Raw genomic sequence first — 25,505 nt, forward strand, 5'->3', positions numbered from 1 at the left:
GGCAGCTCTTTGCCAGTTTAGAAAACATAGAGATAGACAAAATGAATGAAGAATTTACAAACATCTATATTTTGTGTTAGGAAATGTGATAAAATTAGGAAAACGGCTGAAGACACTGATTTGTACAACTCTGGGCTACTTCAGGCAATGAAAGGTTTACATAGCACGGGTTTAACAAGATAAAGCTCTTCCACAAAGCACACAGGTGACAGACAGCTTGTTGGAACTGGACACAACACAGCACCAATACACGTGTGATGTGATGGACAGTGCCAGGCCATTCCCCAGGTGGGTAACATACAACCTCTGGATAAGGCAATTCTTAATTCAAGTCACAACATACCCAGGCAGCATGCAGGGAAAAGTCATTTATTTTATACATTGGGATGACACACCTCGCAACGTTTCCATGTTATGTAGCATATAAACCATTCAAATAACATATATATATATGCTTTATATGTATATATATATATATATATATATATATCTCAAGTCAACAGTTGTCTTTACCGGAATAAAGATTATCTGTTTGTTGGCTTTTTTTTTTTTTTTTTTTTTTTTTTTTTTGGTAAAAATAAAACTATTTGAATTCCCTAATTAACAAAATGCACAGTGATCAGAAACCCAGTTCTTCTCCCAGCTGCTGCCCATCCCCATGATGCCACGGTTGCAGACGCCGCCGGGGGCTCCATCCCACACACCCCACATCCCTGCTTCACCCCCTGCACCTCACACTGCTGCCTCCTCTCCACTACAAGTGCATGAGGAGCCGATCCCGACCCATTCCTTTGTCACCAATCTCTGGCTTTTTACCATCAAGAAGTTTTATGACTCTGCTCAGAAGCAAAAAACAAACCACCCAACCCGGCGACCCATCCAACCCAACCCCTCTGCCATACATATGGTGGGGTAAGGTAAGGTGGGGTCTGATGGGTACAGATAAGGACGAGTTCCTGGTGCAACAACTGTAAGGATCGCAGACGATGATGGGAGGTGATTTTCTAGCATTAAAAAGCTCTTTCGAGCAGAAACTCTGAGGAAGGATAATAAGACTCTTGTTTTGTTTTTGTTTTTGTTTTCCCAACAAAATAAAGAAATCTCTAATTTCAGAGCAGACGGATCTGGGCAGCTTCACCCCTGGTTAACCTCACACCCACCAGGCCCGGCTCTGACTTGTGGCATTGCAGATGGAGCTGCAGGGCCATATGAGCGTGATCCCTCGGGGGTGGTTTAGGGGGCCCAGCTCATCCCACAGGTGCTCAAACTGTGGAGGGGGCACTTGCCCACATCTCCTCCCCTCTGCTGTGTCCCATCCATCACCCGAATGGTAAGAAGTCATCCTACGTCTCCCTGTGCCTCCCTGTGTCCCTCTGTTCCTCTACATACGGCTCTGGTTAAAAAGGAAAAAAACAAAAATCCAAAACATGGGTCTTTTTTGTTGCCCTTATATATATACCAAAATAAAAGCAAGTCTTCCCAAGAGAGCAGGGAGAAAGGTGCTTTCACAATGACATTCAGAGCAAAGAGAGAGAAACGACGCTTACAGACCATTAAGAGAGCTATCTTTGGCAGAATATTTCAAATAAATTATTATTACAAATAATTTCCGCAGTCGTATGTTTATTTTGAACATGTCACTTTCAGCTATAGGGGTACTTGTTCACTACTCTCTATGAACTGGGAAACACCACAGATATAAAAATAGATGAGTTCAGCACAATTTCTCGAGGCTGCCACGACTATCTCTGATGGTTTCAAACGACACAGAAAGCACAGGGTGGCTCTATGGCCATGTGTGGGACGGTCAGCCTTCGGTGGGGACGGGATGTGTGGCGTCACCATGGCTTTGGATGTGGCCTCGCATCTCCGGGTGCACTGCCCCATTTTTGGGCCAGGTCCCGTCCCCATGTCCACAGTCACCCCAAGGGATGCCAGGTTGTCCGGTGGCTGGCCTCCCCTCACCCCGCAAACATTTAGGCTTAAATACTTTGCTTTGTTTATACAGCATGTACAGAATATACAGCACTGGGTGATTGTTCCCCAGTAGACTATGAGCGTCTCCCAAGATGACCTCTTTTATCAACAAATATATATAAATCAACAGTCCAAAAAGAGTCGTACCAACAAATAGTATGGCTTTTCAAATAGTGTAGCTGCATCGTGTGAGCCGACAAGGAACCGCGCGAGAGAAGAGATGGAGAGGCTTGAGCTGGGGGCTGCCCGGCATGGTGCGCCCACTGGGGCTCGGAGGGCTGAGCAGTGCTGCTGGGCTCTCCCTCCTGCCCCAGTGAGGTTCTGCCTCGCTGATGGAAGCCTCCGATGAGGCTGCAAGAGCTCTGCTTCTGAGGTGGCTTTACCATCATCTGGCTGTTTGTCCCAGTGTCAGGATGGAGCTCGGAGGAGGGCTCCCCGCTATCTTCTCTCAGTCTGCAAGAAGTCCCATCTGGCCATGCTGCTGAGCTGTGGCCTCCTTGGGAAGCCTGAAGGTCCAGGTTATCAGCAGAGCCCAGCCTCCTGCCATGAGGCACCATGGGCTTAGTGCTCTGTGCAGGGCAGGAGCTGGAGGAGCCTTGTGACGAGGGTGGCCGTTGGGGAACAAATACACATTGACTTGGGAAGGAGAGGGAAGCCACGTGGAACAGATAGGTGAGGATATGGGAGGTGCTGGCTTGTCTTTTTGCTCAGGGCAGCTCTCACTGCTCAGCAAGACCAGACCACCACAGAGCCAGCAGTCTATGAAAGCTGGTTTTACCCTCAGACTGGCCTGGAACAGGCTTTGATTTGGGCATAAAAGAGAGGAAATAAATCCAGCCTCTGCAGAGAGGCCAAGGGAGGGCCCTGTGAGTGTCCCCCATGTCCTGTGAGGGTCCAGGAGCTCTAAGGCTGGGTCAATACCAGAAGTTGCTGCAGCTGGACGTCTCCCAGCAAGGACATTGTCTCAACCTCATGCTATCACCACGCAGCAGGACTGGGCCTTGATTGAGCTCTGCCCACTGTAATGTGGAGCCGGTGGGTTTTTTAGAACATTTAGTGCTGAGAACAGGCGCTTTTTTGATCTGAAAGAGGTGAAGTGGACCTCGACCCCCCAGTTACAGTGTTCAGTTTGCTCTGACATGCTCAGGTGGGGAACAACAGCATGTATGGGCCGTGAGGACGTGGAAATTCAGCAGAAACATTGGAACTTCCAACACCCCCTGAGGGAGCGACAGTAAAAGCAATCAGGAAGGGCTCGGTGTGCCCGCCTTCTTCACTGCCACCTGGAAACATGCACAGTGGCCATTGCTTGCCTGGCCTCACGTCCAAGATGCTGGGGAGCATCGCTGTCACTGTGTCCCAGCCATCAGGTGCATCCAGCTGACAGTCACAGCATTCAGGTTGGGGTTTCCAGCAGTGGAGGGACATAGCGGTGCTGCCCCTGTCCCCATGCCAGACATCCAGCTAGCAGCGTCTGTGTCAGCAGCATTCCCACTCCTTCATGCCAGGGCTGGTGACGAGCTTGGCACCTCCGCTTCCAAAAGAGGGAAGTCTCAAGTCCTTAAAAGGTGAGGAATCTGGCTGTATTTATTGTCCCTCGGCGCATTTTGCAAGAATACAGAGGCCTCTGGATGCTTTCCTGCACAAGTCGAGCTTTTACAAGATAAACAGGCTTTCCCGCAGCTGTGCCTGTGTGTGTGGTTGGGCATCTTGAGAAGCTGGGGAGGCTCCTGGTGCTCTGCAAATGTGCTGCCTGGGATGGGCGCAGGTGCCAAAGCCTGTGGAAAAATCCTGCAAAGGCTTCTCCCAGAATTATTCCCTCCAGCATGAAGCTTTTCCTCTTCTCTCTCCCTCTGGCACACCGGCACACCGGCACTTTTGGGCTGGTAAGGTGTCCGATCCTCCTCCGCAGGCACACACATAGCCCCCAGTACTGCCGCTCTTGCTTCATACCCAAGCGTTTAAAAATAACCCTAACAATAACACACATGCTCCAGCCCTCTCCTCCTGGCACGCAGCAAAAATAAATAGCACACTGAATTCACAGACCACATCCAGTTGCTTGGCATAGTTGAGGCATGTGTCTACCAGAAAGGGTCTCCAGCCCTCCCCTGCCCTCTTGTCCTTGTAGGAAGTGAAAAACATAGGGAGAAAATCTCCCCCAAAACTGGAGGCATCCGGAGCCTGTGTGTCTCGAGGAGTGCGGTTTGCAGGGCAGAGAGGCATCATGCTTTGCACGAGCTCGTTAAGGATGCCAAAAGCATGCGGCTGGCAGAGTAATAGCATAAACAAGGCTGGCGTTAACTGCGTGATTTAGGCCGTGTCCTGAGCAAGCAGTGCTCCATCATCCCCGCTGGAAGGCTCTTTGAGCAGAACAGTTATTTACTGCCTCTTAAAGCAGGCCGCTGCACAAGTCCCATTTGACTTGTTAATTACTTCAGTGAGTGCAGTTCATGGCAGAGAAGCGAAGGATGATGAGAGTGAAACACCAGCATCACCTTTCCGGAGATGTAATTACTGGGTCAGGAGAGCTGCTCTGCTCATATAGTTCAGGGCCCAGGGAAAGCATGTGGATGTGAGAGACTGTGCTCGGCTTAATGCTGCTGATGCTCAACCTGTGCTCGTCCTGGGGGATGCCGAGTGCTTGTGGGCAGATCGGGTGACACAAAGCAGCCTTGGATTTTTGGTTAGGAGAGCCAGGCTCAGTGATAGTGTTTGATCCTCACCCATGGGGCAGGAGCGGGCACGTGGGGGCCCTTGTTGGCAGCAGAAACACAACAAAGGCAAAGCGATGAAGAAATAAGAGGTGGGTGCCACGTACAGGAAGACAACAAGGGGGAAGGGGAGGGTTCTCCATAGAGAATATGCAGGAGCACTACTGGGTCCATGAGGAATCATTGCAAACTTTATTTGTCTGTGCATTGTGTACCATTGATAAGGATCATCACAATTAGTGGATCACTGCCTATAGTGGTGGGCAATACACACAATGAAAAATCAACGAAGGCAAACAAATGAAAATGAAGTCATTGTACATAAAGGTAATCACACACCTGAACAACCTGCATCTGTGTTCAATTCTTCCCTTAAAACAAACAAACAAAAAAAAACAACAAAAAGAAAACCACAATAACCCTTCAAAAGTGAGAAGAGGATCGACAAGGAAAAAAGATCTTCAGACTCCTGGAGAAACTCTTACAACAGGTTCACTGAAGTTCCTGCAGATTGTTCACAACAGATACAAATACCCCAGCCCAAGGGTTATGGTGCAGAGGTGCATTCCAGCCAGGTTGGAGGAGCTCACCAGTGGATGCACATGAGGGGTTTGCCTGTCTGGGCCACTGGTATGGCTGGTGGGAAGCGCAGGTAGGGGACATCTCCCAGACTCTGCGGGCATCCTGAAGTGGCCCTGTTGTGCCCCTTCCATTGGTTTCAGAAGGAGCATGTGCCAGACACATCCCTTGCTCTGCCTCCTCCCTGTCACCCTGCTCACCAGCCCCTCACCTCTGTGCCAGAGCTGTGCCCCAATGTAGCACATGAGGAGAACTCCTTACAGCCCTTGTGCTGAATTATTCCAAATGGCTGTGGGGAAGGAGCAGCCCCAAGGACATGTCCTGAAACGAGGGCTGCCACTTGGCCTCCAAGGACACAGAAAACCTATGTCCGTGTGGCTGTTTTTGCTTCTTGGGGACACATGTACTGAACAGGGAGTGGGGAAAGCTTTCCCTCCTGTCACTCCCTGTGAAGAGGAAACAAACAACCAAAGAACAACAACAACAACAAAAAACCCAAACCTATGAGAGAAACTACACTAACTATAATAAATAAAACCTGGTGAAAAGAAAACACTTATATCAGCAATGCTCAACCCACACAGCTGGAAGGACTATCACTATAGGATGTTATATACAGGTAGGGGTCGTTTTGTTCATGCAAATGTTACTAGTACCATGACAGCATGCCCAGGGAGGGATGAGGTGGGACCTCAGCTCAGGACACCAGACATGTGGCTGCGTCCCCAAAGCACAGAGAACATGGGGAAAGGGGAAAATGGAGCAGGAAGAAAGGGAGGAATGCTAATTATACATACGTCAAAATGAAAAAAAAATAAATCAAATGATGAAAATGGTTGTGTTCTATCCTTAGGAGGCTCCCAATTTCCCCTTGTCTTCAGTCTGGTCTCTCGCTTCTTTCCAATAGGGCCGGAGGAGATGTTCCCAAGTGGCGAAGGCAGACGGAGGATGGTCGGAGGTCGGGACCCTTGCTCTCCTTTCCTTGCCCACTGTGTCCACTTCTAGCCAGCCATCGGCCTTCCCTGTGCCGACTCGCCCAGTTGCCTTCGCATCCATCCTCCCGGAGTCAGTGGGAGCAATGGGAAAGGGCTCAGGGGCTGCTGGCTGCTCTCACTGGTAGAGTTGCAAAGAAGGGACCCCTGAGGAGGGGTCCAGCCAACTTTGGGGTCCTGCCTAGTTCATAGGACTCTCCAAAGCTGCTTTCCATCAGCAGGTGTGTGAACATGGCAAATCTCTTTTATTCTTTCTCTGTTCATTATACACAGCATTATATCTATATCTATACCTATATATTGCTCTATATAGATACATATAGATATACATATATTTACTATCTCTGATTGTTCCTTTAGAAGCCTTTTATGTGGCAGTAGGCTTCCAGAGATGAGAAGAATATGTACAAGAGCCAGAGGAGGATAAAGAGTGAGGATGTGAGCAGCTTGGAAGTCCGCGGCCCACCTAGCTCACCTCCAATTTCGGGTCTCCTCCGGTAGAGCAGCACGCCCACACTGATGAAAGCAAAAATAGTGAAGAGAGTGACGGAGAAGGCCAGAGTGCCGGGTGAGACTTCAAAGGATTGTCCATGTGCTGCGTGGTAGATGGCCGCGATGGACCAGGCCACTCCGATGCCCAAGAAAACGTTCACAGCATTGCTCCCGGTGACGTTCCCAATGGAGGCGTCTGCATACTGGTCCTGCGTTGCTGCTACTTTACTGGCAAATGTGTCTGCAAAGGGAAGGTGGAGAGAAACCCTCAGGCAACAGACAGGTAGGGAGAGCTAGTGGAGGGTATCTTGGGGACAGATGCCACAAAGCACTGGTTAAGGATACAGACTTGTCTACAAGTGTTCTCAAGGAAGGACAGTCAGGGTCCAGAAATTCGCAGGAAGGAAAACTCTAATTCCAGAAATATGGGGCACCTCCCCCAGTATGATCCTCAGATGCCCCATGGTGCTTCAAGCTAAGGCAGCCCTTCCCAGTACCACTGCATATCGGCCTCCGGCCCACATGCGCTGACAGGCTGACTTGGTTGGAAGAGCTTTGTGGGAGCCACAATGGTTTGTCTCTATCCATCAGGTCTGCTGATGTTTGTATTTGCATTTCTGTGTTTGCTTTAATGATTTCTCTCCAATGCCTTTTCCCTCACTAAATTCCAGAGCCTTGTGCAGAGCCTAACATTTTGGTAATCAAGAGCTCATCTTTCACCCCTTTAGCAGGGACTAAAAGCCATGCAGATGTGTGCACATTTGCTGTTTCACCAGCTCCAACAGCAAAAGATCTGTAATAAACCTGACTGGCCTCTTACACTGCAGACTTCATGTCCAGTAGACCAGCATGATGTTCCATAGGGAAGTGCTGGTTTTACATGCAAACCCAGGAGCCCAGTTAGCACTGCACCATCTGTGAGCATCTGCTAATTCAAACAAGAAGCCAAATACATCCTAAAAAGAATTTCTCGCTTTCCCTTGTTTCCCGAAATGCCAACTTTTGTCAACAAAAACAGAGGGGAGATTTTGTATGTTGAGGCTATGAGACAGCCCTGCAAAACTCACACGTAGCACTAGTGCCAGAAGACTATAAATTGCTTCTTTCCTTTCCTTGCCCAAATCTGCTCTTCCTTTTGGTTCTTTTGATTCCCTTTTGGGCTTTGATAGTGCTAGGTCAGTTTCAAGATCTCTGAGCACTTAAGTGTTGATCACTGGAAGTCTAGGACTGGTGAGACTGAAGCAGGAGAGTTACAGCCCCTTCTCCGGGAACCAGACTGTGTCTGGTCAGCACAGTGGTATATGGCAATAGAAACTCATCTTTTATATCTCCCAGGTCAGTCCTCAGTCTCTGCTGTCTTCTGAAGCTGGATAACCTGACCAAGTGATCAGAGACATGTCTCTGAACATGTGTGCACACAGGGCCTTCTACAGCTTTTACAAAAGGCATTTCTAGCAGCTCCCCTTGGCTCAGTGGCCTCATCTTGATCAATCTGAATCCCATGCAGAAATGCCTGTACTGTGTAGCGCAAGCAAGCACCTATTTCACCTGGGAGAGAATGTCAAAGGAGCAGACATTCCAAAAAAAGTGCACGATGGTCAACACTGGCAGCATTTTAATAAAAGACTGATTTCCCACTCTGAGAGCCAGTGCTATGGAGGCTATTGAAAGAAATAGAGGCTTCACAGCCTTTGCAAGTGGGAAGACCTTGAAAGTATTTCCAGAGGAGTGAAATCACATCTTGGTTTATCCTCCTGTCTCATCTGAGACTGAAAAACAACTCCCATGTACATCTCCAATTGCCCCTCACTGGTCCTGCAGAACACAGCTGAGGACCTCGCTGGCTTTCCCAACCCAAACCCCGGACCAGACTGGGCGGAGATGGATCTTTCCAACAAACTCTGCTGTTGTCCTTACCTGGCACTGATGTCCCCAGTGCCACAAACACAACTGCAGTGACGGAGTCCTTCAAGCCGATGGTGCAGCCGAAGTGGGACGCCAGGTCACCAATGAATGCTGTCAGGATGCCAATCATGAGGATGGAGACAACGAAGCAGGCCCAGCCGTTCCAGTAGTCTGTTGGGGGCACGAAGGCAAAAAGGACCTTCCAGAAGACGGTCAGAAAGTGCATCACGTAATCAAAGCAGGAGGGCAGCTTCTCCTCCCCACATTCATCATCATCGTCATCTTCCCCTGGAGAGAAACACCTGCTTAGACTCACCCATGTTGGGGGAAGGCTGATTTGTAGGCGTCAATTAACCCCACATACCATGACAAAGGAGCTATTGGGGAAAGATAATAAAGCAATGACCAGTCTGGGAAAAGTCCTACTCAGCACCCTGCTGGGGGGGCAACACTGCACACATATCGCTTGGCTTCAAAGTACTTTTGCAGTTCAAGACCAACCTGTAAACATGGTTTCTCTAGAATAACTTGATGGAAAATCATGTGTTCGTTGGCTTTAAAACATTGCACTCACCATGGCAGAAGCGGTAGCAAATCAGGAGCATGGTATTATTATTTTGGCTAATATGAATAACCTATTCCTGTGCATTGTCGTGGATATAGGGAATTTTTTCAGCCTGGGAAGCTTATGCCTGCCTTTTTTTGCTTGTTGCACAAAAGCTGCTACTGGCAGGATATGCTGTACTGTGCTGACATTGTAATTTTGCAGCAGGTATTTTAATCCTTTTCCCAAGCTACTTGGCAGCAAGACTGCTGTGGATCTAGATCTTTAGGGAGATGATAAAGCAGACTGAAAAATGAACATGAGTGCTGCTGTCATAATGCTCATCCACATCTGTCTGTCATTTTGTTAAGCAGGAATAACGGCTCTCTTTTGAATTGCTGGCCAAATCCTGCTGAGGTGAATCGAAACACAGAGCAAGGCTGGGCAGTGACCAGGCAGCTCAGCTCACCAATTCCAGGATGTTTTTGCTTGAGGAGCTAAATCCTAGCAAAAATGTAGGGACAAACTTCTTTTTCCCAGATGCCAGGGACGGGTCATTTCCACTAAATTATGCCACACTTATTAAATGTCTATTAATCATTCTGTTAGCACTGATGGTAGCTGTATATTCAAGGCACGACAGTGGTGAGGCTTTCACATAACTGCAGCCTTTACATGCGTCACAGAGATGAGATCCGAATACCAGTGATTATCTTTGCTTTAATATGGGATGCAATTAAATAATTGATTCTGGCATAGATTATTTTAACCATATTAGCTATGAAACCTGCAGCAAGGATTGTCTTGCATGATATGTTCATTCTGTATCTGAAATAATAGGAAGCTCTTGGCTGGAGGCTCTAAGAATAACTACGATACAAAAAGAGGGATGGCAATTTGAGGGGATAGCTGCTGCACGATGTCCTGTCCTCATTTTCAGATGCAAAGGGTAAATGGTACAGCCATCACTTTTAATTAATCTGTGCTGCGCAGAGTTTGCCCTGTATAGTAGAGCTCGAGGTAGGAAATGTGTTTCCCCACCCTTTTCAAAGCCAAATTATCCAGGTGGGCTCAGATTGCCTTCCGCTGTGTTTTAATCTAAGCTGGTTGATTTTGCCTTAAAGCTTGCAGACACAGAACCCAGGGCTGTAACATCCAGCCACTGAGTTATAATGTCCCCAGTTGTTGAAACAAGATCTACCTTTCACAGAACTGGGGGAAGTACTGGGTTGCAGAGCCATAAATACGGCTGGCTGGAGGAGCATTCCTGTCCTGAATGCAGGGGATCAAGAGCAAATTTTTGGCCATCAGAGGGGGATGCAGAGGCTGTCTTCAAGGCCTGTTACCTTGGCCCTTGCACAGACCCCACTGCAGGGAGCACCAGGGGCAGGGAGCAGTACCACTTCCTACCAGCACCATCTGTGCTACTCTGAATTTAAAGACAGCAGTTGCACCCCAAAGCTCTCTCACTGAAGTCACTTTTCCCTTCTGCCATGCAGTAGCAGCCTGGGTGTTTCTCTGCCGGGCACAACAAATACACTTACTGCAGGAGGTTTCCCATGCATCAGACAGGGTGATCTCACTAAAGGGTTTAATCAACTGCCTTATTTATGCAGACACTGTAAATAACTCTACCACTTGTTTTGCCTCCTCTTGCTCCACTATGATCCATATTACTGCTACAGCCAATCTGAGACATGACTGAGGTTGACTGTAATTCACCTGGAGCCGCAGACCAAACTCACCCGCGCTGACAGTAATAGCCTCAATAAACTGCTCTCTCCAGCTGTTTGTGCCAACCACCAAGGCCAAGTTTGTCTTCTTAATGAGCTTATCCACCGTGTTCTGCAAATGGAGATGCAGAAGAGAGAATCAGGGCCATGAGGCTGGAGATGCTGGACTAAAACCCACCAGTGCTGGTGCTTACAGCTGTATGTTTATGGATAAAGCTTAGCAGATGCTAAGTTCACATCAAGTGCCCCTGCAGTGAAAGCAAATGTAAGCATCAGCAATTCCCCTTATTGCCACTCATAAAGACCTTTCGAACCTGCTCACAGTGGGAGTTTGAGTGGTCTTGGTGGAGGTTTAACAGCAAATAGCAGTGAGATGCTGCAGCTCACGTTGTTCGTAACACCTTGGGAGGACTTTTTACTGGGCTTCTTCAAAGAACCGTAAATAACTGAAACTTGAGAAAGATACTGCCTGTGCGTGCTGCTCAGGAGAAGTTCAGTGCTGCTGGAGAAGGCAGGAGATGCTCCTGGGAAGGCTTCATCACAGAGCCACAATTACTGCTTGCATTTAGGGTATCATCCCTTTGCTATGGGAGTCCCACATCCGGGGGGAGCACTCAACCAGGGTCCCACGACCAGGGACCACTCAAGACTGAATGTAAATAGAGTGCAAAGCATGGCTGTCATAGCAAGGTTATATTTGAAAACAGCTTGCTTGTATAATGGTGATCACAGACTGTCTGAGCCCTAGTGATGCCAGGAGCTGCCCTGCTTTGCTGTTATGCCATTAGCATGTGTTTGCCAACGCTGCGCAAACCCAAAAGCCAGAGGAGATGAAGGATGAGGGCATGAGATGCGAGCAGTACCTTGAACTCATAGGATTCCTCAATGATGACTTCAAGCTTGGTGTGCTCCCCCAGGACGGGGCGCCCCATCTCTGCAATTCGACGCTCTTCCTCCTCCTTGCTGGTCAGTGGCTGCTTCTCTTCGTTCTCCTCTGTAAAGCAAAGAGCCCGCCTGTGAGCCAGGCCCGGATGGCCACTCCCTGGAGCTGGCTTCCCATCAGCTGGTGGTCGGGAAGCCTTTGGGGGGAACATGAGCAACAGAGCAGGCAAGAAGAAGGAGGTCATGGAGCGATAGATAAGGCAGTTTTGCTGGGAAATGCTAGCAAAATTGGTTTGCAACTTGTCCAACCTCAGGAAGAGTTGAATTTGCCCTTCGGGTGGAGGAATTGTGTATTGCCAGGTGACTGCTGCCTCTCCTATGGGGTTGCCTGGGGGAACAGATTGCCTCTAAAGCTGCTACAATTCCCAGCCCTTCAGGTCTATGATTAGCACATTTCCATCACCCCACTGCAACCAGACAGAGCCACCTGCAACCCCAGGCCTGAGATGGGCATGAGACCCTCCTGAGCAGGGCTTGGCCTTGAGGGAGAGCAGCCTGGCAGCTGCAGAGCATGGGGTTGGAGGGAAGAGCTGGGCTAGCACTGTGTGAGGAGCCATCTCCAAGGGCATGACTGGTCTCACATGTGAGAGAGCTGGCAGTGACAGCACTGCAAGAGCCACAGAGCTGCTCTGCACCTTTGCTGACATCTTTGCAGCCTCAAGGCAGGGGACGTTCTGTCATTGTCCCTGTGCGGACCCCCATGTTGCTCTCTGCCAGCCCACCCTGGGGACGATCAGAAGGCCATCAGGGTCCAAGGGGGGCTGGGTTTGCTGAAGAAATGGGTTAATCTGCCTGGGTCAGTAAACAAACACACCAGTCAGTCTGTGTTAGACCCCTGGGTACCTCGGATGGTGACCACGGTGCAAGGAAGAGGACGCTCTCTAGTCTGTACCTTCCTGAAGACAGGTTTGCCTATCAGAGCGATCAACAGGAGATCAGTCGGAGGCACTGCACGCCCTGTGCACACCCATGTTGTGCTGTTAGTAAACTCTACGTTCTACTGCAAACGGAGTTAGCGTGGCTCCCTCCCGGCTGCCCCACTGCCTGCAGAGAGCTGCTCATGGCCAGAGCCTTGCTATAGCTTCAGGCATCACTGACAGTGCTACTGAGGGGCTGCTCTGCGGCCCGCTGGGCCTTTTCCCAACCATCATGTCCTGCCAAGGGCCTCATGCATAGCAGGCTGGGTATGCTATGAGGGGACGCGGTGTGAGCGAGGGTGGCCTCACCACCTGCTTACCCTTCCAGAGTTTCCCTCCAGGGTGGAACAAAAGCAAAGAGGAAACCAAGAGGAAAGAGCAGGATGAGCATACAGCCATTAGAAAGGGAAGGGGGAGGGACAGGGGGAAAGCAGAAATCCATACCTGTGATGGTGAAGCCACCTAGACAAAACCAAAAACAAGAGAGACAGAAAGAGAGAAAGAGAAAGAGAAAGAGAGGGTTAGCATCATCACAGCAGCCCTCTGCAGCCTACAGTGACATGGAGGTCCTTCCCTGCCCCATGTGGGGATGGGGGCTGATTCCTTACTTCTAGCTTGGGGATGGCATGGGGACACCCTGCCCCAAAGTATTTGTAATTCCCTGGCACCTAAAATAGCCTGCCAGGGGCCTTGGGGTGCTTCACTTCCTTCCCTGTCTTCCAAACAGGAGGTATCACCTCTTCCAGATGGGTTGGCCAATTCTGCTGACCCTAAGTCACCAGCCCACTCTATTTTTGCCATGTCAGCATAGGCGGCTATGGACTAGTCATGGTGCAGTTTCGTGACCCGGGGTTGTTGGTGGGTTTGCTATGCCTGTTACTACTCCACTCCCAGAAAATGTTCTTTGCCATGGTGGGTTACCGCTCATTAACAATGACTTTTGGGCTCTATTCCGAAGGCTGATGGGGCATCAGATACCTGAGCTTACTTAAATAGTGCTGACCGCCCTAGAAGAGAATGTTGTGAGCAAGGAAAAATGTCAAACAAAATCAATCGTCTTCTGAAAATATGCAGACAAACTGGAAAAATGGAAAAGAAAAAGGAATGCGCGCTTACCAAGCTCATTCAACAACAGCGCTGTGAAGGAGACAGACAGAGACAAACACAGAAGAAGAAAAGTAAATGAATAATGAAATCAAAAGGAATATTCACAGAAAAACTCCAGATCCCAGGGCAGAGCTTTCAGATCTGTAAAACTGCAGGATACCATTAGTGTTGAGAGAGATGCACTAAAAATAAAGGAACGGAAACGTTTCATGGGACTGTGGATTTAAAATAAAAATGACTGCAGACATGGGGTGGGTATGAGATAAAAGGCACACTCCCAAAATTCATTTTTCCCCTTTGAATCATATGTGCAAGATCTTCCATTGGTCTCGGGGGCAGTTTTGCCTTGGAGGAGGACACAACGTGTCCCATGTGCAGTGCGTAATGACTTTGACCTCTTCCAGCTGCTTTATGGGGAGCAAGAACTACTGCTGACAGCTGTGCTTCTAACATATGGAATGAGAGGAAAAAAGTCTGGGGCAAAGTCTGGCTCAGGGATCTGCTTACTCAACATTTGAGGTTTTTGAAATGGAAGAAAAAAGCTCTCCATCGGTGCACAGTGGGTCTCTGGCTCCCAAGGCACAGACCGCAGTGTGGCTACATGGCGCAGCGGTGGCGTTTCAGGAGTGCTCCCATCTGCAGGTTGTGAGCGCTGCTCACCCCATCTCGCTGCCTCTTGTAAAATCAAGCACAAAATCTGGCTCAACAAAAAACCCCAACACAGCATGGCCAAAGCAGCAAATAGTATCCCTTTAAATCCTGACTAGCCTTTCAACTAGCTAGTTTACAAAACTGAACATCTCTCAGCTACCCTCAATTTGTGACCAGGAGAGCGAGAAACTGATTTTTTTTTTAGCCTGACTCCTCCTACCAGTTCACATAACGCAGCTAGCCACAAAAACCAGCTGGAAACCTGACAGAGAAGATGGCAAAGCTGACCTGCATGGCACCTGCTTGGAAGGGGAATCACTGCCAGATATTAGGCTGAAATAGTGTGGCATCTCCCTGCCTAGCATGGGGACTGCTGGGGACCCTCTCTGTCCTGAAGAGTAGTATGTGCCAGCCCTGTGGCTGCTGCAGGGAGAGCTTCCGTCCCAGAAACCAGACAGGCAGGCCAACCGTTCCTGCCAATTTGTTACAAAGGCTTTCATAAGGGACTGTTGTAGGGCAACTAATTATCTTAAGTAGTTTTAAAATTGCTTCTTGCTTGGCAACCAATAGCATGGAGGGTTAGCCTTGATGTTAATTTTTAGTTAATTTCTTGGGAGAAAAAAAAGAAAAGAAAAAAAGAAAAAAAAAAAAGAAAGCTTGGAAAACGAAGTGAGCCGTGTCTTTTCAGAAAGGTTTGTAGTTGGTTGAGAAATGTTTTTATTTTATGTAATGAAAGAGGAAATTGTTTTTATTATTCCTATGAGGAGCTATTATCCAGTGCAGAGCCATGAAACTTTATTTGAGTGTAACCTGATTTCTCCTGGATTGATTGCATCTTACGGCATTACCTGCTTGTGCCGTGATTTTGAGCTATTTTCAGACCCTAGTGCCAGTGTAGAAAAGACTGAAAAGACTGCTCTGGCCATGCATTTTACTTCAAGCAGAGGCTACTTGTATCTTCTGATAAAAATGATGCAGCATTGCTTGCTTCTGGAGGCTGAATTGATTTCTACTGAATTCTACTGGTTTTCTACTGAATTGAATGAAGCTGCAGCTGCGGGGTGGTGGGGCGATACGCTCAAAATGTCTGTGGGGGCTGGCGATGCTCATCATCCCCTGCCTGGATACCAGGGGGAGCCCTTGCCAGCGAGACAGAGTCCCCCCCAAAACAAAAGAGAACAGAAAACAGAGTAAAAAGCTGCAGGGGCCAAGCTTCGAAGGAAGGAGGGCAAAACGGCCGGGAGCCAGAGTGCGAGGAGAAAGGAGTGTGAGAGTAGGGAGACACAGAGAAAAGCGGACGGCAGCGTCTCGAGAGCTGGTCTGGTGTTACTCTCACACCTTTCACTCCTCGTCGTAGCCACACCGGGTCCCCAAGCACAAGGAAGAAACTGCACTCTTTCTCATACTCCTCACGGTCAAGTATTCTAAGGGTAATGAATTTCCTGTGGGAACACAAGACAAAGGCAAACACATGATTGGCGTCGCACGCGCATGCAGTTCACGTCCGCCGTGGTGCCGAGATGGTTGGGGAGGGAGGGAAGCGGCTGCACATCCCAATGGGGCAGGCGGGGAAGGGCAGGAGCATCCCTGGGGGTTTCTGGGGGCTCTGCTCCTGCCCTTTTCCGCAGGCGCTGCGGATGTGAGCTCGGTGTTGCAGGTGCTAGGCATGAGTGAGCCAGACAGGGACACACAGGCTGGGCTCAGCCCCGGAGCACGTCCCCCACCTTTCTTCTCACTCATCTCCACCAGCCGGGGCTCCCCGATCTCTAGGTAGAAGGTCTTGTTTTTCTCATACTCCTCATCATCTATCACCTTGATTGATATCGTTTTGCTGGAACAGAGAAGAAGAAATAAAGATTCAAGAGTAAGGGGGGAAGAGGGAGGAGGGAGACAGGGAGAGGAGGAGGGTGGAAAGGCCAGGAGAAGGAGGCTGCGGAGAGAAAACAGTGGGTTTGGTAGCACAGCTGGAGGGGCAGCGCAGCCGAAAGCAAAAGGCAGAGGCTGAGAGGCCAAGAGGACGAGCAGGGAGGTCCACGGGGTCAGGGTACCTTCAAAAACTCTAGGTGCAAAGCAGCCCCTCGATGGCTTACTCCCATTTAACCAGCCCCGGCACAGCTGATCTGCAGCAGTACCACTGGCTGTTCCATTGGGCTTTGTGGGCTTTGGTGGACGAGTTCAAGGGGGATGCAGCGGTCCCATCTGCTGCATCCTGCTAGGCAGAGCCCCTCTGCCTGGCTGACAGGTATTTGGCAGCAGAGGTGACGTTTTACTCTCTTTCACAGCAAACACTGCCAAGCACTCGGTGGAACAGCCAGGATGATTTCTTGTGCTGTTCGCTGTGAGTCAGAAGTGTATTAAGTTTGCCCTTCATGCTTATAATGAAACCATTTACTCAAGAGCAAGCAATGGCTGTGAAAAGTGTAACAGTGCAGCACAGTATGGGGTAATGGTATCTTAGAATGAATATCCGTAATAATTTGTTCTGTTTGTAATTATTGCTGCAAAGGTTTTGTACGTAGGAAAAATGGTTACCAAGCATGCAGCTGATCTTGCTATGCATTGATGAGTTAGAGGAAATTATTGCGTATTAAAAACCTAATGCTCTCAGCCAAGCTATCAGAGGACCTGACAGAATTAACAGAATGGCACTATTTCAGAAACATTACTCGCCAAATCAATAATTCTCCTGGCAACTCCCATTAAAGTGCATTCTGCACCTTCCCTTCACATATGAAACAAAGCCCTTCTCAGGAAAGTTAATTAAAAAAGCTGTCTTCAGCAATGCTGAGGGCAGCAGAGCCATCAAGACATAAGCTTCCTATGGGTGTGCTCTGCCTTCCTACGTGCGGCATTTCTGAGCCCTGCAAAATAATTCTCTCTCACAAGAAGAAACTGGAAGAAGAAAGCTGCTGCCAGTGCTGAGACTCAGCACCAACAGGACTTGAATATGGAATCTCTGGGCTGAATCTCCCATTGCCAGTAGGTGTTGCTGCAATGAAGTTTTCTGGCTGGCATTTCCAAGGTGTGAGCAAGTGCTCTGTGTCAGGCAGACACGTGCACTGCTCATTTTTTCTGCACAAGGCTAGGAGGAACAAATAGCAAGTCTGCTCACTGGATGCATTTCCAATCAGCAAAAAATTGCTGAGGCAAATTTGTTCCTGGGATGATACTGCAATCCCAGACAAAAGACTTTCCTTCTGATGATGTTCGAGACCACATCTGCTTGAGAAACAGCTATATGGAAATAAGACAGATTATTCTTAGAGCATGGAACATCTTCACTGCACCGCATTTTGCCTTCTGGATTCTGCAGAGCACCCTGAAACCCTCTCCATTGTGCCCCAGCTTAAGTCCTGAGTTCTCAGTAGGAGAGGAGTTATTGCCTTTCCCAGCATTATGCTCCAGTTGAGTGCATGGGAGGATCAATCTGACCAGCGATGCATTCTCTGCTGGTAAAAGAAAGCACTTGCATCAACCTAGACATTCGTGGTTATTGCAGGGAAGCTGGTGCCATGAAACATCACAGACATTTAGTGCACAGACACTGTGTGCATGGAAGACGGATAAAACGTTGGGGAAATGTGGTTGGTGCCTCCTCTTAGCATTGCCAAAACCCATGGAAGCCATCTGGGCTCAGCATCCAGCTCCGTGTTCATACCAACAAAAAGTTGGGCAAAATGTTGCCAAGGAGAAACCACACAAGTGTCTGCATTTCTGTATCAAAAATTGCTTGTCCCTGAGTCTGTAGGCAAGGCAATCTCTGAGGGAATGATTTTCAGCTCATTTCCATGTACCAGCAATCAAAAAATGAAACAAATCTTGCAGAACTGCAGCTCCAGCTCTTCTTTCCCAAAAGGATTGTGTCTTCAGGGATGCAACATCCCTACTGTTGCTCTAAGCCTGTGGTCTCCACCAGGATAACAGCATTCTTTTCAAATCATGCTGTTTCAGTCAAACTGCAGAGCTCTTTCAGCACAGCCTCCACACACAATCCTTGGTCACTGGAGCTCATGGAAAGCTTCAGTACCAACCTCTTTGTTGGCAATGCCCTAGAAGGGTAAGTACTCTATGAAAAACCTCGTACATGAGCAGGGATGGGTCCATGCATGATAAGTTAGCACAGACTGGCAGAAGCCAGATGGAGGGCAGCAGAGGAGTATTTCTCTGCAAGTATTTTTTTGACCAAGGCTACATCAGACTGTGGCGGCAGCACAGACGCAAGGAGCTGGGACTCCCACCTCAACTATCTCTGCCATACCTGTCTCTCCTGTGGGGTCAGGAGTGCCTGGTGGCGGCCTGCCTGGAACTTACATTCATTTTGAACCTGAATATGTGCACAGTCACTGGGCAAATCCTCCATGTGCTTGCAAAAATCCTGCTGCTCCCAATCCAGATGGTATCATTCAGTGATGTGAAATGGCACAAGCCCCTCTCATGACTCAGACAAGCACTGAACACAGCAGAGCATCAGCAATCGGCTCCAGAGAGATACAGGCAAGACGTGCTGGGGTATGGCCCCCAGAGCACTCGTCCTCCTTGACAGGACCAGGTGTCCAGGAGCAGACATGTGTCAGGTCCAGCACGCATGTCTGGCTGTCTGCTCAGGCTCAGCATGGAGAAAGATGGCTTTCATCACAGCACTACACATCTGTTAGCTCTCTTACAGATCCCTAGCAATGCCTTTTTAACACTGCTTTTGTTTTTTCCCTTTTTTTTTTTTCCTTCCTTCAAGTGAGAGGACAAGGCCAACTAGCCCCATCCTTGGAGATGTGCAAAGCTTGCCTAAGCTACTGCTCGTGCTGTGATGGCCTTCTGAGCAGAGGCTAGACCAGAGACCTTCCAAAGTCCCTGCCAACCTTCACCCTGCTGTGCACCTAGATCGGAGATCTTGTGGCTAAGAAAGCATCACCGTGATCAGACCACATAACTGAGTGGTCTGATCACGGTGACTGATAACTACTACATGTAGCCAGTCACGGTGTGCCCAGTGGGACACGAAAATAAACATCTCTAAGTACAGCCGACCAACTGATACAGCAGTCATCAGCTAGCTCGATGATAAGCACGTAGCACGCTTTTGCTGCGGGGACAGACACTTATTCCAGAATCAACAGAGACAATTATGTTCTTTTGCAGCTTGTCACCCATTCAACTTCCAGCAATCACCCAGGAGAGTTATATGTACAGACTGGAGGACTTCCAACTCCAGATTCATAATGACAACATCCAGGTCAGAGGGCTGTGATGTCCTAAGTCCAAATCCCACAGTAACTAAGCACTTCCCAGCCCAATGGGTCAGTGATGGCAGTAAGAGAATAACCACGAAGGATGCATGCTCTGGAGATGATGTTTTGAAAGCACATTTGCTGGGACTGTCCATTCCAGCCTGTGCTCTTAGACTACTGCAGAAAGCTGCCACGTTGATTTCTCATACATCTGCCTGTCAGCCAGTCACTTAATTAGTCACGGTTAAAGCTAGAGACGGCACGTGGCTGGAAATACTCCCTGCTTCATGCAGCTCACGTAGGTGCTGGGCACAGTGCAGAGGGGCAAGCATGGCACAAGGGGCTGCTGCAGGGCATAAAAACCAGCACCAGAACTGAGTACAACCAAAGCCAGTGGCTAAGGCCAATTGAACTAGACCTAAGCCATTAGAAGCAGGGAGCAGATCCCAATGCATGGCTGGAAACAGCCACCAAGAGCAAAGCAGATCTTTCTCTTCCCATCCCCACCTCCCCTTTTTGGTGAGCTCTCATGTGCCTGGAGACTGCAAGGGTTCAAGGCCCTGTCCGTGCTGTGAAAGATGCAAAGAGCCCTAGCTGCTCCTGTGCCTCCCTCTGCAGTGCACACCTTTTCAGACCCAGATGCTGGAGAATGCTTTTGTGCACTTAGCAGCTTCACTGCTCACACTTCTGACAGCTACTCGAGGAGCAAAGTTGTCTTGTTGCTGGGAAGTAAAAAGGAGGAGATGAGGTTTTTCTTCCACTAGTTGACAACAAAATTGCACCTGATAGCAAGAGGTGACAGCTCTGTGTGCAGAGGCTCTAAGATGAAAGTGCTTATCCTGGCTGCAGTTGATGCACAGCTGGCAGTGGACATGTGGGAGGTACATGCAATGTCCGCTGTGCCAGCGCAGGGACACCTGCTCCTGAGGGACAGAAGACGCAGCTGTGGACCAGAATGTACACAACTACTTATCACATGTGGTTTGTAGCTGTTACCTGGGGTCTCTGATGGAGGCAAGGGTTCATTAGGGTTTCTGTCCCTCCCATGCAAGGCCATGCTCTCTGGAGGCCGCTACCACCCAGCTGTACGGGGAGGGCAGAAGCAGCAGGCTATGATTCTGTGTAGAAAGACACAAAGATCATGCAGCCCAATCTTGGCTCCATTTCATGCCAACAGACCGGAGATGTCCCTTCTGAGGAGTGTCAGTTCTCTGTCAGCTCTCAGCCACCAATTCAGGCTGCCTAGAGGCCATAAAACGTCTTCTGGGAGATTCTGAGACTCACAGAGCTCAGATTCAGCCTCTTCTCCAGATGCACAACCACTAAAAATCCAATGGAAGGCAGGGGGAGCCATTGCAATCTCCTCTAGCATAAGCATAAAGGCAGAGCAAAACCCCTCATCTCCTCTAGGGCAGGCTCAGAAAAAAGACATGCAGTGGTCTGTAGGGGCTCAGCAACTCTCTGTATCAGCAGCGTGGTGGCCCTGACTTTCCAAGGGACAGACCTGTGGGAGTCCTACAAAAACACACTGGAATAGGGTGGACAAGACTCCCAGAGCCTCCTGGCAGCTCAAAGAGCACACATATGGAGTGTTACAGCACCCGCATGTCTAAAGAGAATTTGTTGCACTTTTTTTTTTCTTCCTGAAGCATTCTCAGTGGTTTTGAGAAGGAGCAGGTGATTAGATCTGGAGGCAGAGGCTGTCCCTTCAGCTCCATCACTGGCAGTGCGTGCATCTGCCCAGTCCCTCTCGGTGTTGTACACTGAGTCAAGAAACGACCATCTCCAGCACTGCCAGCTTTATCCCAGCTGCACTACATGGGAAATGCTCAGTGAAATACCTGACTTTACTCATCCCCTATCTACCAAAAAGCAGAGAAACACAGCCCTTATCCTCAGATAGAGCTACAGATCTGAGTCATCATCCCATCAACAGTATGGAGACCATGACGGTGACCGCCAGTAACAGAATCATCCTTGGTTCGAAGATTTTTCCCACTTGAAGAATCTGATCTGAAGAGTTCCTTTGCAAAGATAGCCACTGCCTTTGATCATAGGTGAAGGAGAGATATGAGACAGAGAGCACACACGGTGCAGTAAATCCGAACTCCCTGCTACATGGGTGTGAAAGAAAGCAGTTGCAAAAGTGGTCCAAGCTTTGCTCTTGTCTATTGCTCAAATCTGGAATGACAACAACTTGCCCAGGTGGTGAGAAAAGCATCTCAGGGTACTGATGATGCCACAGCTCTACTGCAAATGCTGGGGATGGACACTACACGGCTGAGCAGTGGGAACTAGACAGGCCTCCTGGCTTGCTACAGGTCCGACTCCACCAGATTTGAGCTCTGTCGTGCAAAGCTTGCAGGTGGTTATCAGCATGACATGTACTTCTTTCCACTGGGCTAATTGGACCACCATGGAGAATAAATTGCACAACTGACTGGAGATGAAGGTCAAATAGAAATGGGAGCATGAGGGAGACAGGGGTGATGGCCATCCCTGATCCCATGCTGATGGGATCCCGTATTTGTGTGATGCCCCATGAGTCACCCTTGCAGAGCCCTTTTCAGAACCGGCGCTTGCTTATCCAAAATGTCCGTGCTTGCTGAAAATTTGCCTGAAGCATGCTGCAAACATGACGTGGAGGGCAAAGGAAAGCCTCCCTGAAACTAAGCCTGACACATGCTTTGGGAAGGGTAAAGTGAGCAGATTTGATGAGGCAGCTCAGTTTGCAGGTCCAGCAGCCCGGATCTGAATGGAGCTGTACAGCCTAATATCTGCAAAACGGTCAGCACACCAACCTGGCACTGAAATCTGTGAAGGGTGGGGAAACAATCATTTTCCCCTCATGTCTGGAGCCAAAATTTATTTGGCTGCTCTTATTTTCTTTGTTGCCCCGCACTTCTTTTTTTTCCGAGAAATGAAGCTCGCTGAATCAATGCTTCTAAGAGCACAGATGATGTGTTGTCATCTCCCTGGCAGCATGAAACAACTGCTCCTCTGGCCTCAGGATGCATTAAGTCTAAATGACAACACACAGCTCAAACACACAACGTTGGTCTGTTCCAGAGCATCGCTACTAGAAGAGCCCTGGCAAAGCCTTATCTGTCCAGCCCATTCCCCCACAGCCTTGTGGAGAGGAAAGACATGGGAGGTAGTTTGCAGGGGCAGCAGAACCAATGATTTCACATGCAAGGCTGAATGCTGCTATAATTTCTATTTAGGAAGGCCATATTGGGCAGGATTTGTCAGATAAGAAACACAGCTTTTCTGGGGAATCCCTGATGTTGCCTGTGAATTTTGCACTCTAGCTCATCTGCCAATGTCACATTTTGCAAAAAGCCATGATGCATTCTTGAGGTGCCCCAAAACAAGACCTGAGCCCTCAGTCACACTTAAAGGTTTCACCATCCCCAGATAGCTGAAGGTGTGATCATCCCACGGGTCTGGACAAACTGGAGTTTTGCTGTTCCTTCACACTCCCTTAGCTGTGTACATCAAGAGGTGGTGAGCACCTGGCACAGGCTGTCCAGGGAGGTGGTAGAGTCACAATCCCTGGAGGTATTCAAGAAGAGAACAGATATGGCACTGAGGGACATGGTCTAGAGCAGTCGCAGTCATGGACTGATGGTTGGAAGTGATAATCTTAGTGATCTTTCCAACCTTAATGATTCTATGAGCTACCTTGTAAAGCTCATTGGGTGCCTGCTGCAGGCAGGACCATGGGGACACTGAACAGGAGACATTCTGTCTACATCAATGTCTGGATCTCCAAGGAGAGCATCACAGACAGTGCAATGCAAGTGACAACGACTAGGAGAAAAAAATACATTTAATGTGAATTTGATCAAAAACACCCCCAACAGCAATTGCTTAAGGCGCCTGGGAAAGCTGACAAGGCAGAAATAACTCAACCCCTGGCACTGCACTGCCTTGCCCATGCCAGCTAAAAACTTTCATTATTTCCAAAAAATTCAGCTTGTGCTGCAAGCAAAGGGTTGAGTGCCCAGGGCTCAGTCTAGCCCAATACTCTTGCTGCATATCAATGCTTGCAAATGCCATTTCTAAGAAGCCTTCAGAGTTCAGAGCCAAAAGTTGGTACTTTACCTCTTCCCCAACCCCTGGTTGTTCTCATATACATTCTCCCCAAGAGAAAGCACTTGGAAACTCATTCAATTGCTTCTCACTTCTCCGCATATCTGAGCACATAGAAGCTTTTCTTTACAGGCAGGTTCCCTTTACAACAATAATTGCTCCGTTCTTCCAATAAATGCTTGTTGACCTTCTCTGTACGTGCCTGGCATAGTTGCCATGACTATGCTCCTCAAAGGGAAGACATCACTCTTATCAAAATGATTTTGGCACTCCTGAGAATGAATTTCAATGAGCAACAGCCAGCAGAGGGGACTTCTCTGCAGCCTTATAAATTATTTAGCAGACTTTGCTGCTTTTATGCTGAGTAAACAAAACAGAGAGCAGCATGCCAAATTGGGCAGCAAGGCTTCAGCACCAGGAATCAAGGCTGAAGGAAGCCCAGAACACATCTGCTGTGCAGCTCAGTGCTGCCGCTGCAGAGAGGTAGTATATAAAGGTCAGTAGTGCTTCCCTCTTGAAAGGTACCTTTCAAACTTCCTGGCATGGGTTTCCATGGGAGGTGTGCATCTGGCTCCTGGTGTTTGGTGCCAGCCCAAAGATCAGCCCCTTTGTTTCAATTTGGGAGATGGAGGCATTCCCCACAGACTTTTGGAGCGACCCAAACGCTCTGACAAGAACTGCAAAAAGCATTGCACCATCACTACTTTTATCTTCTTTTGCCTGGTGATCAAGCGAGTGGCTTTGAGAGTGGGAATGTGCCCATGGTTCTGCTGTGCTGCTCACACCAGCGTGCCTGCTGCTCTTAACAACTGTTCAAACTTAGCAAAACGTGCATGCATGTGCACACACACAAGCTGCTGAGCAAAACATCTGCCCTGACTTGCGTGTGCACGTTGATGCAGATGTGATATGTATCTGCAGCCCAGCACAAAGCAAACATCCTACCTCCTCTCCCTGCTGGGGCTCTGCAGAAGCTAATGGGCTTCTGAGATACAGAAGAGCCTTTTGATCTTTTATGAGCTTGTCAGTGAGTGTCACATTGAACTTTTATTAGGAGAAGTTGTAAGTAATTGTGTGTCAAGGAAGGTTCCGATGCAACGCTCCTGTTTTAGCAATTGAAATGACTGGCTGCAGGGTGCCCACATGCTCCAGCCTCCCTTGGGCCATTCACCTGTGCTGGTCCAGACCCGGCTGTAAAAAGCACAAAGCCTGTGGGCATCAGCACACGAGATGATGTTGTACTGCAGGCTTCAAATTCCAGGGATGCTCATTTCTGAAGACAGGAACCCCATCCCTGAGCTTCACCCTGGTGCTGTGCAATGCCAATTCTTCCCAGCGTTATCAGACATCTTCAGACCTCTGGCAGCTGCTATAGCAATTGGTGCTCAGCCCCTCAGAAAGGCATTTCTGAAACTGCCACAAGAGGATCAGAGGACCCTCATGGCCTTCCTGGACTTGAGACAAGTGAGACAAGACTTGTGAGGGATCACATGGACAATTTCAAGAGCCACCACTTGCTGACCGACATGCTGTTGATTTGCTGCCAAGTAAATTAAACTGTGAAATACAGCCCTCTCTGTTGAAACTCTAGGTATGGAAAGTCTTTTTTAAAGAGACATCACATCTCCTGAA

At 48.8% G+C, this 25,505-nt stretch overlaps 1 protein-coding gene across 8 annotated transcripts in view; it reads right to left on the reverse strand.

The window, feature by feature from the left end:
* Window positions 1-46: 46 nt before the first annotated feature.
* SLC8A1 (solute carrier family 8 member A1) overlaps window positions 47-25,505 on the reverse strand; it is a 99,977-nt gene continuing 74,518 nt past the window's right edge. For 3 of the 8 annotated variants that reach the window (XM_048937730.1, XM_048937732.1, XM_048937731.1), the window contains exons 3-11: window positions 16,278-16,384; window positions 13,912-13,932; window positions 13,240-13,257; window positions 13,116-13,130; window positions 12,722-12,790; window positions 11,800-11,930; window positions 10,949-11,048; window positions 8,672-8,947; window positions 47-6,995 (exon numbers count right to left, since the gene is read on the reverse strand). In XM_048937730.1, coding sequence (XP_048793687.1) covers window positions 6,619-6,995; window positions 8,672-8,947; window positions 10,949-11,048; window positions 11,800-11,930; window positions 12,722-12,790; window positions 13,116-13,130; window positions 13,240-13,257; window positions 13,912-13,932; window positions 16,278-16,384 — 1,114 coding nt within the window. In that variant the 3' untranslated portion in view covers window positions 47-6,618. Of the gene's footprint in view, window positions 6,996-8,671; window positions 8,948-10,948; window positions 11,049-11,799; window positions 11,931-12,721; window positions 12,791-13,115; window positions 13,131-13,239; window positions 13,258-13,911; window positions 13,933-15,891; window positions 15,996-16,277; window positions 16,385-25,505 lie in introns of all 8 variants that reach the window. The other 5 variants (XM_048937734.1, XM_048937735.1, XM_048937737.1 and 2 more) reach the window with 5 other exon arrangements.

The sequence above is a fragment of the Lagopus muta genome, chromosome 2 (assembly GCF_023343835.1).
Source record: "Lagopus muta isolate bLagMut1 chromosome 2, bLagMut1 primary, whole genome shotgun sequence".
NCBI lineage: Eukaryota > Metazoa > Chordata > Aves > Galliformes > Phasianidae > Lagopus > Lagopus muta.